The sequence below is a fragment of the Melanotaenia boesemani genome, chromosome 4 (assembly GCF_017639745.1).
Source record: "Melanotaenia boesemani isolate fMelBoe1 chromosome 4, fMelBoe1.pri, whole genome shotgun sequence".
NCBI lineage: Eukaryota > Metazoa > Chordata > Actinopteri > Atheriniformes > Melanotaeniidae > Melanotaenia > Melanotaenia boesemani.
In genome coordinates, this window is record NC_055685.1 from 754,438 (window position 1) to 772,297 (window position 17,860).

Consider the following 17,860-nt stretch of genomic DNA (forward strand, 5'->3'; position numbering starts at 1 on the left):
TTAGCATCTAAATGAATATATAACACAGACCTGATCAGATTTGTGAGTTAAAGCTGGAGAGTGCAGCAACATCTTTAGTAGTGACGCACTAAAAAAAAAAACCCAAAACAAATTGATCTTTAAAAAAAAAAAAAAAAGGCTGGCTGTGGGGAGTTGCTGATTGTCAAACGAAAAATCCTGCAAAAGCTGCTCAACATAAAGGAAAAGCATTGCACATCCTCAACTCAAGGTGATGATCAAGACTGTTCAGTCAGAGGCTTCTTCAGCTTCGCTGCAGCTAACGGTCATTCCCGTGGACAGTCTTTTTAACTGCTAATGAATAATAACCATTACTGATGCTTTATGCTGTAAAAAAATAAAAGTTTCCTTTTAAGGTTTGATCAACCAACATGTACCATCAAAGCTCGATTAATGCTGCCCCCTAGTGGTTGAAATCGTTTACTGCAAGAAACTGAGGGGAGGGAATGGAAACCCTAAATTCTTTTTAATTTTTTATTTGTCCATTTAAATTTGTAAAGCAGGTTCTTTGCCGCTGAAAGATGCTGAAGATTGTTACTTGTTTCACCCCTTCTACGCTGCATACATGTATAACTGCTTTATGAACATGTATTTCGGGCTGTGCTGTGACCTCGGTGGTGTTGTAGTGAGTTATGATGATGTAGCTCAACCCTAAAGATAAAGTGGAGATAATGAGACATTAAAAGGCACATGAAAGAGGCAGAAGATGGTCCGTCAGTTTCTTGTTGTTTTACTGAAGGTAAGAGTTTACGTTACAGTTTCTGCTCAGCTAGTTTGTGTATCTAACAACAGACATTCTCTTGCAGACAGAGGAGGCCAGGATGTCGAGATTTAGAGAACAGGTTCTGAGTAAACCTGATGAAGTGGTGTAGTGACACACCAATGTGTACTTAAGCATACACACAAACACAGAGGTGACACACAGACACCAGCTCGGATAATTATAATAGTGGAGGGCTTGGTCTTCATAGACGAGAACAGCCAGGATTTAGTGGATCTAAATGCTGCTGTTGGCCAGCAAAGGCTGACAGTCACTGGGACAGGAAGTCCATAGCAGTGTCTCGCTCCTCCACCAGCTCTGCTGCTGTGGCGTCCATCTTTGCTCGGGAAAAGTCATTAATGGGGAGTCCATCGACCACTTTCCAGGTCTTGTTCTGTAAAAGAAAAGTAAATTTAAAATTTGGCAAAATAAACCTGCCTGAGCCATCTTGGTTTGGATATGTAATCCCAAAAGTAAGTGTTTGGTGTCCCACCCGTGAGTCAATTTTTTACCACCTCACTATTGTTACTAAATTGTTAATATTATCTCCTATATTATTATTATTATTATTATTATTATTATTATCTCAACCATAAAAAAAAAATCACTGATTTCTATTATTGTCCAAAGGAATCTTTCTCTAGCTTTTTCTTGGTTTGAATATTATAGGGTTAAAACAAACTTAATGCAAATGAAAACATTAATAGTCTTTAATTGGTGAACTAAGGGACACTGTCTCTTCTTTTACAGTCGAACTAAACATCCCAACAGCTGGCTCTAATCCACATGTATTTAACAAATTAAATGAGGATGCAGTAGTGTGAGAAACACTTGTGAGATCTGCTGACTCAACTTTATGGCAAAAATACAGCAGCAGTACGAGAAATCAGCAGGTAAAGAAATAAAAGTACATGATCCTCAAAATAAAATATCCCCATTAAATTTCTTTTAAGCAAAATTATGTCCAAAAACCAAGCCTGTATCGATTGCACATCGATTCATATATAGTGTTGGTTCACCTTGATCTGGACAGGGAAAGAGTAGATGAGGTCTTCTGGGATGCCATAGGAGTTTCCACCAGCATACACCCCCATGGAGATAAACTCGCCCTGCGGTCAAAAGAAAAACAGCTTCAGTCAGTTAAATGCAGATGCTTCCAGTATCACACTGAATTCAACCATTAGATCTGGCAAAACCTGATTTAACTATAATACGAGTCAGTGAAGCCAAATACGACTACAATACGAGTCAGTGAAGCCAAATACGACTACAATACGAGTCAGTGAAGCCAAATACGACTACAAAACGAGTCAGTGAAGCCAAATACGACTACAAAACGAGTCAGTGAAGCCAAATACGACTACAAAACGAGTCAGTGAAGCCAAATACGACTACAATACGAGTCAGTGAAGCCAAATACGACTACAATACGAGTCAGTGAAGCCAAATACGACTACAAAACGAGTCAGTGAAGCCAAATTCGACTACAAAACGAGTCAGTGAAGCCAAATACGACTACAAAACGAGTCAGTGAAGCCAAATACGACTACAAAACGAGTCAGTGAAGCCAAATACGACTACAAAACGAGTCAGTGAAGCCAAATACGACTACAATACGAGTCAGTGAAGCCAAATACGACTACAAAACGAGTCAGTGAAGCCAAATACGACTACAATACGAGTCAGTGAAGCCAAATACGACTACAATACGAGTCAGTGAAGCCAAATACGACTGCAAAACGAGTCAGTGAAGCCAAATACGACTACAATACGAGTCAGTGAAGCCAAATACGACTACAATACGAGTCAGTGAAGCCAAATACGACTACAAAACGAGTCAGTGAAGCCAAATACGACTACAAAACGAGTCAGTGAAGCCAAATACGACTACAAAACGAGTCAGTGAAGCCAAATACGACTACAATACGAGTCAGTGAAGCCAAATACGACTACAATACGAGTCAGTGAAGCCAAATACGACTACAATACGAGTCAGTGAAGCCAAATACGACTACAATACGAGTCAGTGAAGCCAAATACGACTACAAAACGAGTCAGTGAAGCCAAATACGACTACAATACGAGTCAGTGAAGCCAAATACGACTACAATACGAGTCAGTGAAGCCAAATACGACTACAAAACGAGTCAGTGAAGCCAAATACGACTACAAAACGAGTCAGTGAAGCCAAATACGACTACAATACGAGTCAGTGAAGCCAAATACGACTACAATACGAGTCAGTGAAGCCAAATACGACTACAAAACAAGTCAGTGAAGCCAAATACGACTACAATACGAGTCAGTGAAGCCAAATACGACTACAATACGAGTCAGTGAAGCCAAATACGACTACAAAACGAGTCAGTGAAGCCAAATACGACTACAATACGAGTCAGTGAAGCCAAATACGACTACAATACGAGTCAGTGAAGCCAAATACGACTACAAAACGAGTCAGTGAAGCCAAATACGACTACAAAACGAGTCAGTGAAGCCAAATACGACTACAATACGAGTCAGTGAAGCCAAATACGACTACAATACGAGTCAGTGAAGCCAAATACGACTACAAAACGAGTCAGTGAAGCCAAATACGACTACAATACGAGTCAGTGAAGCCAAATACGACTACAATACGAGTCAGTGAAGCCAAATACGACTACAAAACGAGTCAGTGAAGCCAAATACGACTACAAAACGAGTCAGTGAAGCCAAATACGACTACAATACGAGTCAGTGAAGCCAAATACGACTACAAAACGAGTCAGTGAAGCCAAATACGACTACAAAACGAGTCAGTGAAGCCAAATACGACTACAAAACGAGTCAGTGAAGCCAAATACGACTACAAAACGAGTCAGTGAAGCCAAATATGACTACAATAAGAGTCAGTGAAGCCAAATACGACTACAATACGAGTCAGTGAAGCCAAATATGACTACAATAAGAGTCAGTGAAGCCAAATACGACTACAATACGAGTCAGTGAAGCTAAATACGACTACAAAACGAGTCAGTGAAGCCAAATACGACTACAAAACGAGTCAGTGAAGCCAAATACGACTACAAAACGAGTCAGTGAAGCCAAATACGACTACAAAACAAGTCAGTGAAGCCAAATATGACTACAATACGAGTCAGTGAAGCCAAATACGACTACAATACGAGTCAGTGAAGCCAAATACGACTACAAAACAAGTCAGTGGGGGAAACATTTTAAAAGAGATCCTGCTGTTCAGCAGCAACAGAAATTCACTCATAGCTGCAACTCGAAGCTCATAAAGTTTCCTAAAACAGTTAAAGCTGGAATTATAAAATGTTATTTTCTATTGTGTATGGTCATTATCTCCAAACTCCAACAAACTGGCAGCCGTCTGTCTGTCCTACTCACATCCTTAGTGCCAAACCAGATGTCCCTCATGTGATCGCAGATGGCCTTGGCAGCGGACATGGCGCTGGACAGCTTCCTGGCTTTGATGACAGCAGCACCTCGCTGCTGCACTGTCTGTAGAAGGAAGAGGAGAAGGGGTAAATGAAGAGCCTCCACCTATCTAACCTCTTTCTCAATTCCAGCAAAAGGTGGACGACTCACTGAGATGAAGTCTCCTCTGAGCCAGGCATCATCCCTCACAGCATCGTAGGCAGCCATCTCACTGCCGAGGGCATTGACCTTGGCGTGGTGGACATCGGGGTACTGAGTGGAAGAGTGGTTCCCCCAGATAATGACGTTCTTCACTTTGTCGGAGGACACGCCGCAACGCATCGCCACCTGTAGTTTACAGCAGAAAAGGGCAAGAAATCTTTGACATGGCTCAGCATGGATAAGATTGTGTCATTTTATTGTTCCAAAACACAAAAACACACAGTCTGAGGTGTTCGCCCAGGCTTCAAACTCTCCTGATACCAATCTGATGGGACCTGATGACAGCCCGACCCACAAAGACCACACCACACAACTCAAAGGGCCTAAAGGAATAGAGATCCCAGTACTTGATTTCACAATTTACTGTGGTATTGCAATTAATTAATGCCACAATTAATAAATTGCTAACTAAACTACATTTGGCACCACTACCAAAACATGGACAAATTTGTGAAGAACCAATAGGCAAACCACGACGTCAACGACTAAAAAAAAGACATGCATATTCCCCATTTTTAATTCTTCAAGTAAAACAACTAAAGAAAGAACAACTATTGTCTAGTTGGTCTAAAGGTTTCCTGGCAGGAGGAGATCCATAATGTTTCTTTTCCTGTGAAATGCTTTTTGTTTTAAGACCCACTGCAATGCTGCAAAGTTGTGGGCGGAGTTGTGATCGCAAACCAACGTGTGTGTTATGTTGTGATGACAGAGAAAGCTAATCCAGTGTTTCCCAATCCAGGTCCTCGGGACCCCTGCCCTGCATGCTCTAGATGTAACACTAGTTTAACACCTGAATTAAAGGAATGGCTTGTAACGGGTTTGAATCAGGTGTGTTGGAGTAAAATCACGTCTAAGACATGCAGGGCAGGGGGTCCCGAGGACCTGGATTGGGAAACGCTGGCCTAATCCATCGCTCTCTCACAGTAAATAATGAAAGCTAACGCGATTAGCAACCCGCTACTGCACATACGTGTTGATCCGTCATCTCTTCGTCCGTGGAGTTGGAACGGGCGTAGAGGGCGGGGCAGACACTTGTGGCCCCGCCCTGTGGGTTTAAATGAGGGTGTGTCTGTAAATTGACGTGTAAATGCGGGTCTGTCTGAGCTCGCCTTTTTCTGCCCAGTTCACAAAGATTTAAATCCAGAAATACTCGGAAGAGTCATTTTGATCACATTTTTCACAAGATATGTCCTCTAGCGTCAGATAAATGCCACATGGACATGAACAACATGAAAAACAAGATTTTCACCGGAGTGGGTCGTTAAACAGCTGCTGGACTCTGCTGTACAGAAATAAAAGCAAAGACCAGTGCGTACCTGGGAGCAGGCTCTGTTGTGGTCCAGTCGGGTCAGGCAGGAGAAGTTCTCTTTGGGGATGGATGGAGCAGACTTGGAGGCGATCAGACAGTTTGTGTTTGCTGGATTTCCCACCACCAAAACCTGACAGATGAAAACAAAACAAAAACTCCATCAGGCTGGCAGCACCTCTGCTTCGTCAGGCAAGCTGCCACACAGCCACAAGTCTGAGAAGACGTCCTGAAAAAGTGCCTTAACAGGCCGAAAACAGCTTCCTGCTGCAAGATACAACACCAGTGAGGGTTTAAAATGTTAGTGGTTCTGCTGCACGAGCCCTAAACGTCATCGGTTACAAAGTTTTTATCCATTTAAAATGGATTTAACGATTTACTTTAATACACTGCAATGATTAGTGCAGCTTTCTGATAAGAAAGCTACAAACTGCTGATTCGGCTTAACATGACAATGTAATTTATTCTGTTCCAGGATTTTTGACACAAATAATCTCAAACATTTACCTAAAAAAACATTGCATCTCTTTCCTCACAATTTTTAAGATAACATCAACAACAACAACAATAATAATAATAATAATAGTTATTTGTAAGCACTTTTCAAGACTCTCAAGGCCACCTTGCAACAATAATGGTAATAAATAAAATCGACGTACAATAAAAGATGTTTATTTGAATGTACAGAGGTTACAATGATCAACAACACATGAAAAACTCGTTATCGTTTTTCTTGTTGATCATTAAAATCATGGTTTTAGTTGCTTTAGTAAATTGGAGGAGCATCTTTGGTCATTTTAATCCCCTAAATGTAATAACATGGAGAGCTGTCCCAGTGGCTTGGTTTGTTTCCAGTCTCATGCTTTCAGCTCTTTCTACAGGAACAATCTTTCTTTGACCACAAAGCCGTTTGATTGATGGATTTTTCTCTGTGGATCTGATCAGAATACATCACTTTAAACTTTTGGCTATAACTTGATCCAGACATTAATTACCAATTATTCCACCTATAATGATCAGTTATCACGAAAATCTAATTATAGAACGTATGTAGTGGTCTAGACATCAAATAAAGCTAAATTTGGCTCTTTGAGCGAGTTGTTCATGGATTTATGTTCATTATAAAAGCATCAACGTTAGATCAGGTGGCGTATCCAATCAGAAACAAACTTGTGGAGAAATTTTCTTTTCTAGTCAAAACTTCCCTCCATGTTGACTTTCAGCTGTTTTCTTTTTTCCACAGATTGTGAAACTTTGACCTCGGCAGCGGCTTTCATCAGACTGGGCCTCACAGAGGGCTTTTGGGTCATTAAAGGTCATGCTGTTGAGGACGGAATCATTATAGTACATACCTCAAATAACAGCAAACACATTCATGAGAACTTTGGCCAGATTTACGTATTTGCTGCTGTAAGATGCCTAGCAGAGTTAACAGCTGCTTTGTCAAAGGAGAAGCACTTTTACTTCCTGCATTAACCAGCAGGAGCTACAGTAGCTTTAAAAGGGAAAGAAAAAAAGAAGCTTGAGGCGTCACCTTCACGGTTTTCTTGGCGTACTTGTCCAGGGCGGCTCCCTGAGTCTTGAAGATAGCCACGTTAGCTTTAAGAAGGTCCTTCCTCTCCATCCCCTCCTTCCTGGGCATGGAGCCCACCAAGATTGCGGCATCAATGTCCTTGAAGCCCACCTCCACCTTGTCAGTGGGGATGACCTCTGTGGGTGAAAGGGAGGAAGGGTTAAATGTGCTTTCTGTCGCTATCAGTGCCCAGAACATGCTGATAAGACGAAGGAACCAAGCTCCAGACCTTTCTGTGCACGTTTTTTTCAAGACTTCCTATCACATTGATCATGTCATGTTCTCATATTCTTCTTTATGTGCCATTAGACCTTTCACACCTCGTCTTTCTTGTCATTTCAGACTAAAAACTGTATTATTCTCAGAGTATTTCAGAGCGAGCTTAGCCCATCTTCAAGATAAACTCCTGCCGCCTTGGCTGACCTAATAAGATGCATTTTAACTTGTTAGATGTAATCTGAGTGATATCAGAGTGGACTTCAGTCGAGGTTCATTTCTGCTCTGTTCATTGTTGTCCTGCAACTGCTCTGATTGGCTGCCGCGGTGCCTGGACCACGAACCAACCAGAAGCCTTATTTTAGAAACTCCTTCTCCTACTGCACACAGCAGCAGACTCCAGCAATGAACTTCTGAAGGACAAGTAACACTCAAATGGGGTGCGCTGCATTCCAGATGAAACCAGAGCTTTTCAATTCTGGCTACAGCACAAGTCTTTGATCTCCATAAACAAAACAGCCATTTTTCTACGTTTCCCTCCTGACCTGCTGCTCTCATGTCTATGATGATGCAACATTTAGAGAATTATGCATTGTGCTTCATTATCTACTTCAAGACACAAACTTCATTCACACAGAGGGCCAGTTTGCTTTGCAGCACACATCACACACACACACGGTAAAAAGAAGACCCTGGTTTTTAAAACAGAGTTAAACAACAGAGTTTAAAAGGCCAATAGCGGTAGGAATAAATGAGAATCTGTTCTGCATTGGGGCAGATTATTCCTCCTCCCTGATTTTCAGAAAACAAGCTGCAAGTTAAACACTTTTTTTCCTTCACTAAAAAGTAGTGCTGGGCAACAATTACTACTTTTTAAATGCAATAAATCTCATGATTTTCAGCAGTTTATCAGGATTAATTCTAACGTTACGTGCAAAAGTAGTGTATTGCGTATTTATATATTAGGGCTACAACGATTAGTCGACATTGGTGACAATAAAAATAGCCGACAACGAATTTACCCATCTGCTATTGTCAGCAAACAAAAAAAAAAAAAAAAAAAGAAGTGTAGAGGGTACGGAGCGAGACATCGTCTTCTTTTCCTATCTCTGCTAAGAGTTGCACATGCTCAGTAAAGTCCGCCAGGGAAAAATATGGCGGTGGACCAGGGAGCAAAACGGCGGCAGAGGACGTCAAAAGTCTGAAAAAACTTTTAAATAAATACATGTGAGATTTGTATCTTTGTCCCCATCTTTCCCCACAGGACATTGTAGGACTGGTCCATGTAGTTCCTGGTAATAAACAGCTAGGAGAATGATGTATGTGTGGGAGGATGGGTAGTGGAAGGAAGGTGTGTGTGTGTGTGTGTGTATAGGAGGTGTGAAGGTGGATGAATGGTGTGTGAGAGGGAGGATGGTGTATGTGTGGGAGGATGAGTGGTGGAGGGATGATGTGTGTGTGGGAGGATGGGATAGGTGTGGGAGAGTGTATGGTGGAAGGATGGTGAGTGTGTGGGAGGAAGGATGGTGTGTGTGTGGAAGGATGGATGGTGGAAGGATGGTGTGTGTGTGTGGGAGGACAGAGTATGTGAGGGTTGGATGGTGTATGCGTGGGAGGATAAATGGAGGAGTGGAAGGAGAGTGTGTGTGTTTGTGTGTGTGTGTGTTGGTCTGGGGGGGGGCAGGACTGGTTCTCGGGGTGTGGGGCTGGCCTCTGGTGGTGGCCGTCTGGGCGGGCCGGGTCCCCCCGGGTGGCGTGCTGGCCCTCGGCCTGTGGGGGAGGGGGGTGTCTCTGCGCTCCTGGGCCCGGGCCCTCTGCCCCGTCTGTCCCGGGCGGCCGGTGCCCGGGGGGGTCGGGGACTGCTGGCCTTGGCCCGCCGGGGCCGGTGCCCTGGGTCCGCGGGGCGGCTCCTGCTGGGGTCTCCTGCTGCTGCCTTCCTGGGCGGGCGAGTGGTCGTCTCTGTGGACCGGTCGGGATCTGTAGCCTACGGGGGGTCTGGTGGCCTGGGTCTCGGGACCGCTGGCCTGACTCTGGCCTCTGTTCAAGTGAGGTGGCATCTGCATGATCACTCTGCATGGTCACTCCTTCCTGAACGTCTCCACACAGTCTTTGCGTCGCCGTGTGGCCGAGTTCTCCAACACATCCACACAGGTTTCTCTGCGCGTGTTCTTGAATACAGCAGTTTCACTTATATCTATTATCATATTTTGTTTCTTTTTTTAATTATTTCTGTTCTTATTATTATTATTACTCTTACTCTTATTATTATTATTGTTACTATTATCAACTAGTTGTGTAATGACCTACTGGCCAGGATGATCTTAGCTATATATGTTGTAAGTAGTATGGATTACATGGTCTTCTGTATGATGTTTCAAGTCCCCACCTGCACTCCCCACACCCTTTCTGTCCCTCTCTCTCCCCTCCCTCTTCTCTCTACTTTCTTTTCTCTCTCTCTCTCTCTGTCCCCTCCGGTCGAGTCCAGCATTAAGAGTCTGATTTAATAAAGTTTTTCATCAAGAGGGACTTTATACATGTAGTATAAATCCCTGCTTGATAGAGTAAAATTGCCCAGCACCAGACAGCAGCCAGACAATCATTCTGTTTGCAACGATGCTGGACAAGACAGGTTAAAAAAAAATAAATAAATAAATAAATAAAATAAACAGCTTCAGGGACTGATGCTCCTCCAACCGCTGTTCCCACTCCTCAGTAAGAACAGCAGCTATTGGCTGTCCTAGAAGTTGCTAATGGGGCGGCAGTGGCTCAGGCGGTAGAGCAGGTCGTCCAATGATCGGAAGGTCGGCGGTTCGATTCCCGCTCCCGCAGTCATCTGTCGTTGTGTCCTTGGGCAAGACACTTAACCCTCCTTGCCTCCAGTGTTGGCATCGCTGGTGGATGAATGTTCGGTGATGGTCGGAGAGGCCGTAGGCGCAGACTGGCAGCCACGTTTCCGTCAGCTTGCCCCAGGGCAGCTGTGGCTACGCACGTAGCTTACCATCACCAGTGGATGAATAATGGATTCACAATGTAAAGCGCTTTGGGTGCCTTGAAAAGCGCTATATAAATCTAATCCATTATTATTATTATTATTAATTAGCATAATCAGACTAGTACATATAAATGGTAAATGGTCCGTATTTATATAGCGCTTTACTGTACTTGGAACGATATCCAAAGCGCTTCACATTATACATCACATTCACCCATTCACACACACATTCACAGGCTCACAGGATCGAACTGGCAACCCTCGGGTTACAAGACGACCGCTCTACCTTGCTGATCCACGCTGAGCTGTAATGGATGCTGCTATAACAAGGGATGAAAGGCAAACATTGATAAAAAGACAACCTAAAAATGTTTAGAACAGCAAACAAAATACATAATAAAATAATAATTCTATCAATAATTTCCTTTATTTTTAGTTAATTTTTAAGTGTATTTTGTTTTCATTTTTAACTTTTTAAATATTTCCTCCACACTCTTCATTAACAGACGTTACTGTGACGAGAGCCAGCGTAGAATAATCCAGCAGCAGCTTCTACGTTTCATTTCCAGCCTGGTCATGAAACAGAGGTGAACATCGTCTGAATGCAGCTGCTGCTGCTGCGAGAGGACCAAGCCTCGTATGAGAGGGTCTGACCAGCACCGCTCCTCATTGGGAAGATAAACGCCCTTCATTCACCTCCGTCTCCAAAAGTCTCCAATAACCAGAAAAACTCGCTAGAAGGTCTGAAAACTCGCTAAATAGAGCCACAAAGTCGCTACGTTAGCAACACTGAGGAATAATAAATTCCCCCAAGACCCGCCTCTTTCCACACATCAGCCAATCACAGTGCTCGTTCGTCCCCGCTCACACACATTGGCTGCAGTCCGTAGCCAAGGCTTTCTCAAAGGAAACGCTGCATGACTGAATATTTCTGTAAAACTTCAAATGAATGTGAAACCTTAAAAATAAATATTCTGCATTCCTGTCTTGTTAAGATCAACAAACAGAGACTCTCTGGACTCACCCCTCAGCAGTGGGAGGGCGCAGTCCTGCAGCTCCATGACGACTCCTTCCAGCACCGGCAGCATGGGGGGGATGTCCAGCAGGATCAAGATGATTGGCTAATGAGAACAAAAATGTCAGCATGTTGAATAATTACCAAGTCCATCAAGAAGGCAGCAGAGAGAAAAAAGTCACGAGTAATTTGATCATCATCCAGATTATTAAAATTGGAAAAAAGGTGTCCTAGGGGAGGGACCAGACGAAGTGCGGCTCAAATCACCCCTATGATGAGGAGAAAACAAGGACCAAGGTTTCGCTTGCCCGGACGTGAGTCACCGGGGCCCCCCTCTGGAGCCAGGCCTGGTGGCCGGGCCTTTGCCCATGGGGCCCGGTCGGGCTCAGCCCAAAAGGGTGACATGGGCCTCTCCTCCCGTGGGCTCACCACCTACAGGAGGGGCCGTAGGGGTCGGGTGCAGTGTAAGCTGGGCGGCTGCCAGAGGCGGGGACCCTGGTGGTCTGATCCTTGGCTACAGAAGCTAGCTCTAGGGACGTAGAACGTCACCTCTCTGGCGGGGAAGGAGCCTGAGCTGGTGCGCGAGATTGAATGGTTCCGTCTAGATATAGTTGAACTCACCTCGACGCACGGCTTGGGCTCTGGAACCACTGTCCTTGAGAGGGGCTGGACCCTCTTCCATTCTGGAGTTGCTCCCGGTGAGAGGAGCCGAGCAGGTGTGGGCATGCTCATTGCCCGCCGACTTGGCGCCTGTACATTGGGGTTTACCCCGGTGGACGAAAGAGTAGCCTCCATCTGACTACAGGTTGGGGGACGGGTCCTGACTGTTGTTTGTGCTTATGCACCAAATAGCAGTTCAGAGTACCCACCCTTTTTGGAGTCCTTGGAGGGGGTGTTGGAAAGCACTTCTTCCGGGGACTCCCTTGTTCTGCTGGGGGACTTCAATGCTCACGTGGGCAATGACAGCGAGACCTGGAGGGGCGTGATTGGGAGGAATGGTCCCCCTGATCTGAATCCGAGTGGTGTTTTGTTGTTGGACTTCTGTGCTTGTCATGGACTGTCCATAACGAACACCTTGTTCAGACATAAGAGTGTCCACATGTGCACTTGGCACCAGGACACTCTAGGCCGCAGTTCGATGATCGACTTTGTAGTCGTGTCGTCGGACTTGCGGCCGCATGTTCTGGACACCCAGGTGAAGAGAGGGGCGGAGCTGTCAACTGATCACCACCTGGTGGTGAGTTGGCTCAGATGGTGGGGGAGGATGCCGGTCAGGCCTGGCAGACCCAAGTGTGTTGTGAGGGTCTGGTGGGAACGTCTGGCAGAGTCCCCTGTCAGAAAGAATTTCAACTCCCATCTCCGGCAGAGCTTCAAACATGTCCCGGGTGAGGTGGGGGGCATTAAATCCAAGTGGACTGTGTTCCGTGCCTCTATTGTCGAGGCGGCCAGCCGCAGCTGTGGCTGTAAGGTCGTCGGTGCCTGTCGTGGCGGTAACCCCCGAACTCGTTGGTGGACACCAGCAGTAAGGAATGTCGTCAAGCTGAAGAAGGAGTCCTATAGGGACTTTTTGGCCTGTGGGACTCCAGGGGCAGCTGATGGGTATCGGCAGGCTAAGCGGAGCGCGGCTTCGACGGTCGCTAAGACAAAAACTCGTGCATGGGAGGAGTTTGGAGAGGCCATGTAGAATGACTTTCGGACGGCTTCAAGGAGATTCTGGTCCACCATCCGGCGGCTCAGGAGGAGAAAGCAGTGCTCCGTCAACACTGTGTACAGTGGGGATGGGGGGCTGCTGACCTCGACTCCGGACGTTGTGAGATGATGGAAAGAATAGAACCTTTTTTAATCCCACCAACACGTCTTCTGATGAGGAAGCAGAGTCTGTGGTAGGTGGTGCTGGCTCTCCTATCTCTGGGGCTGAGGTGGTTAAGGAGCTCATCGGTGGCAAGGCCCGGGGGGTGGATGAGGTCTGTCCAGAGTTCCTTAAGGCTCAGGATGCTGTAGGGCTGTCTTAGCTGACACGCCTCTGCAGCATCGCGTGGACATCAGGGACAGTTCCCCTGGACTGGCAGACTGGGGTGGTGGTCCCCCTCTTCAAAAAGGGGGACAGGAGGATGTGCTCCAACTACCGGGAGATCACACTCCTCAGCCTCCCCAGTAAGGTCTATTCAGGGGTGCTTGAGAGGAGGGTCCGTCGGATAGTCGAACCTCGGATTGAGGAGGAGCAGTGTGGTTTTCGTCCCGGTCGTGGAACAGTGGACCAGCTCTACACCCCCTTTGGGGTCTTTGAGGGGGCATGGGAGTTTGCCCAACCAATCTACATGTGCTTTGTGGACTTGGAGAAGGCATTTGACCGTGTCGCCCGGGAACTCCTGTGGGGGGTACGCTGGGAGTATGGAGTGCCGGACCCGCTTGTGCGAGCTGTCCGGTCCCTGTATGACCGGTGTCAGAGCTTGGTCCACATTGCCGGCAGTAAATCAGAATCGTTTCCAGTGCAGGTTGGACTCCGCCAAGGCTGCCCTTTGTCACTGATTCTGTTCATAACTTTTACGGACAGAATTTCTAGGTGCAGCCGAGGTGTTGAGGGGATCCGGTTCGGTGGCCTCAGGATTGGGTCTCTGCTCTCTGCAGATGATGTGGTTCTGTTGGCTTCATCAGGCTGTGATTTTCAGCTCTCACTGGAGCGATTTGCAGCCGAGTGTGAAGCGGCTGGGATGAGAATCAGCACCTTCACATCCGAGACCATGGTCCTCAACCGGAAAAGGGTGGAGTGTTTTCTCCGGGTCTGCAATAGGGTCCTGCCCCAAGTGGAGGAGTTTACATATCTCGGGGTTTTGTTCACTAGTGAGGGAAGGATGGAGCGGGAGATCGACAGGTGGATCGGTGCAGCGTCTGCAGGGATGCGGACTCTGCATCGGCCTGTCGTGGTGAAGAAGGAGCTGAGCCAAAAGGCAAAGCACTCAATTTACCGGTCGATCTACGTTTCTACCCTCACCTACGGTCATGAGCTGTGGGTAGTGACAGAAAGAACAAGATCGTGAATTCCGGGCACGTCCCACCGAAAAGAGGCCCTGGGGAAGACCAAGGACGCCCTGGACGGACTACATCTCTCGGCTGGCCTGGGAATGCCTCGGGATCCCTCCGGATGAGCTGGTGAATGTGGCCAGGGAGAGGGAAGTCTGGGTTTCCCTGCTTAGGCAGCTGCCCCCGCGACCCGACTCCGGATAAGCAGCAGAAAATGGATGGATGGATAGAAAAAGGTGCACAGAATACTCCATACAGTGTGTACACCTGCCACACTGATAACTGGTAACAGCTGAATTGCAGTGAAGCAGATCATTGACCGTTAGCAACACTGAACACAAAGATCTTTAGCTGACATTCAACACGTTTCAATATAAAACACTTACCTAGAATCAGGTTTTTCAAGCTTTACACAAAGTGGTTAAACAAATTAAAACCTCAGATGATTATTTCACCTCATTTAAAGAGCAGCATTCCCCTGAAATTCATTTCAGAATATTTCCTGTAATGATAAACAACATCTTTTTAAATAGAAAGGTAGAACAAAATACTTATTGTGCAACTTTTCATGACTGTGGATACAAAAAAGTAAAAAACTAGGCACCAATTAAAAACTGACTGCATCCACAAACATCCCCATGGTTGACAATTACTCTATGTGGAGCCCTAAAGTTTTATGGCTGCTTATGTTTTCCTCTTGTCTTATGTTAAATGTTCTACAACGTATTTACCATGTACTGTTCTATCTACTGAAGTAGGTTTTACTGAAACTTTATGACTAATATGCATATATATATATTTTTATTTTACAAGTCATATTCAATGCTTTATTTTCTTTATTATTTGGATCTTGCTGTAAACTAGTCTAGTTACTGTTTCAAATAATCTTTTTATTGACTTAAATCACTTGAACAGGATGTTTAAACTTGTATGTAATTTGCAGTAAACACATTTGAAGACGATTTTCAAAGGCAACTGGTAGAAATAAAGTGTTGTTTCTCATATCTAGCCGAGCATAGCCTCTATTATGGGCCTGGCCTTATAATCCTCATTTTTTTCCTTCTAATTTTAAACTACTTCCATGACCATTGTCTTTCTTTTTTCCCCTATCCCCTTTCCATCACTAAGCTACGCTGCCATAAGCCGAGTCATTATTCATGGTAAGTCCGTTATATAAGAGTGACATTTTGCCCAGCTGAGTATTGGAGGGAAGAGGGTCCTGCTGCAGGTTACATAATCATAGCTCAGGATGAATCTCACCTGGTCCTTTCCAAACACATCCCCCTTTGCAATGCTGTACAGCAGGGAGTAGGCAATCTGGCCAGCAGCGCCGGTCACCACAACACGGATCGGTTCAGCCTGGGGGAGAGAAAGAGCAGGACTCATTTGGATTGTTGACCTAGATATAAAAAGGGTGGAAAATAGCAGCAGTAACAAGCACCGTTGCTCTACAAATGATTGTAATTCCCCCCGCTCCCCTAACCAAGTAAGGGAGTGTAGATAAAAAAGAAGAAAGCCTGTCAGTGTGGCTGCTGCTTCACAAGGTCATTATTAGAGACTCCTGCTGTGGAACTTTGTCCTTTGCGTGAAGGTGACTGTCCACCAAACCCCATTTAGAAAAAACATTGCATAAGGTCCAATGACCTTACCAGCATGAGCACTTTTATTATTCAGTTTGATAAATGCATCGAAAATAGCCGAGGTTCCTCTATAATTCGGCATTCATATAATCCCCCAGTCAGCAGATAAATTTCCTTAACCATCTTCAACAAATGAAAGAAAATGGGGAAGCATGTTGAAAAGTGTGTGTAAGTGTTAATAAGTGCGTATTCAAGGTTCGATTCACGAAGCAAACTAGCCGAATAAAAGATGTTTCTTGGGCATACAGAACTAATAAATCGCCATGTTGTAACAGGCTGAAACGTGACTTTACAGGTAACTACATGTCTAAACTGTAGGTTTTATAGCTGAGATTCGTCCCGTTGAACGCGTTTGTCCTGCTTGGTTAACCTGGCAGACGGAAAGAGGAGGCCGCTGAGTCCACGCCACTGACGCCTCATGAAAATGGATAAAGATGTGCAAAGACTAGCAAGCAACTCACAACAAACCTGCGCGTCTTTCTCACGATGCTAACGTTACATCTTCCTGACTTCATTCAACCACCTGCGACATTTCCGCACTGCAACTGCGCAGCAAACCGCCCGCAGCATCTCTGTCCCAGGCGTTTAATTATCAATACAGCACACACACAAGCTACATTAAAACACCGAGAAATATGTGAGCATTTTAGCATAAACTGACATTAAATGTCAATGTCAACTACTTATACATCATACCATTTAAATTACTTTGAGTATAGCACTCTGATAAATGGCGTCGATGATATTACATTTAAATGTTAGTAATTAGACATAAGTGGAAACAGTTCTTACCATTTTTGCTAGCGGGTGAAGATGGCTTGTTTCTGCTGTGCCTGTTCTCCCTGCTTAGAGTCGGACTAGACAGAAGGGTCACCTCTATCCGCGTATTGTAAAGTCAGGCGGTGAATTTACTCCCTCCGCTAAACACGGGACTTGTAGTCATCTTGAAACACGGACGCTGTCTTTTTAGCCCAAGTAAATGGTCAAAAAACACATTTTCCCAGAATGCAACGCTCTATTCAAACCGCGCCTACTCATGTCACAAATGGTAGACGATTTTCTAAAAAGTTTCTTTTTAGCAGAGTTTGAAAGCGACTTTGTGGTGACATCTAGTGGCTGGTAGTGGAATTGCACCACTTACAGTGCAGCACAAGACACCGTTTAAACTTTTGAGCGTCGTTAGAGCTAAATTATTCTAAATATATATCACATAAAAGAATGTCACCAACATATCTGACAATATCAATATTGGAACCTGTAGTTTCAGCTTTTTTTTTCTTTTGCTGCCTCATGTAACTGTCATTGTTAACGAAGCATCTGCTGCTTCTTACAACCTACCTTTTAACCTGCTTGATAGCCAAATCTGATCAATCTGTACCCAAACCATAAACAGAGAGCCTTCTGGTCTCCTGTGTCAGTGAGATGTAAGCTTTCAGGTATTTTTCATTCCTTTAAACATTGCCTTGTTTTTTTTTTTTTTAAGAAAAACCTATAATGTTGTGTGTATCACATTTGTTATGTACATTTTGAGACCTACCGCATCACTATATGATAAAAATTACACTGCTAAAAATAATAAAAGGGAACAGTTAAACAAACCATCTTGGATCTTGGTGAATGAAATATTCCAGTTGAAAATGGAGGCTCTTTAAAAATAAAATCTTTATTCATTAC

The 17,860-nt window shown here is 44.8% G+C and overlaps 1 protein-coding gene across 1 annotated transcript; it reads right to left on the bottom strand.

The window, feature by feature from the left end:
• Positions 1-732: 732 nt before the first annotated feature.
• Positions 733-17,125, bottom strand: LOC121638206 (malate dehydrogenase, cytoplasmic-like). Its single transcript, XM_041982829.1, has 9 exons — positions 16,979-17,125; positions 15,807-15,905; positions 11,535-11,631; positions 7,264-7,439; positions 5,740-5,862; positions 4,373-4,549; positions 4,172-4,285; positions 1,798-1,887; positions 733-1,172 (listed from the first exon to the last, which is right to left on the bottom strand). Exons 1-9 carry the CDS (start codon positions 16,979-16,981, stop codon positions 1,050-1,052), a joined length of 1,002 nt encoding a protein of 333 aa, XP_041838763.1. The 5' UTR covers positions 16,982-17,125; the 3' UTR covers positions 733-1,049.
• Positions 17,126-17,860: the final 735 nt, after the last annotated feature.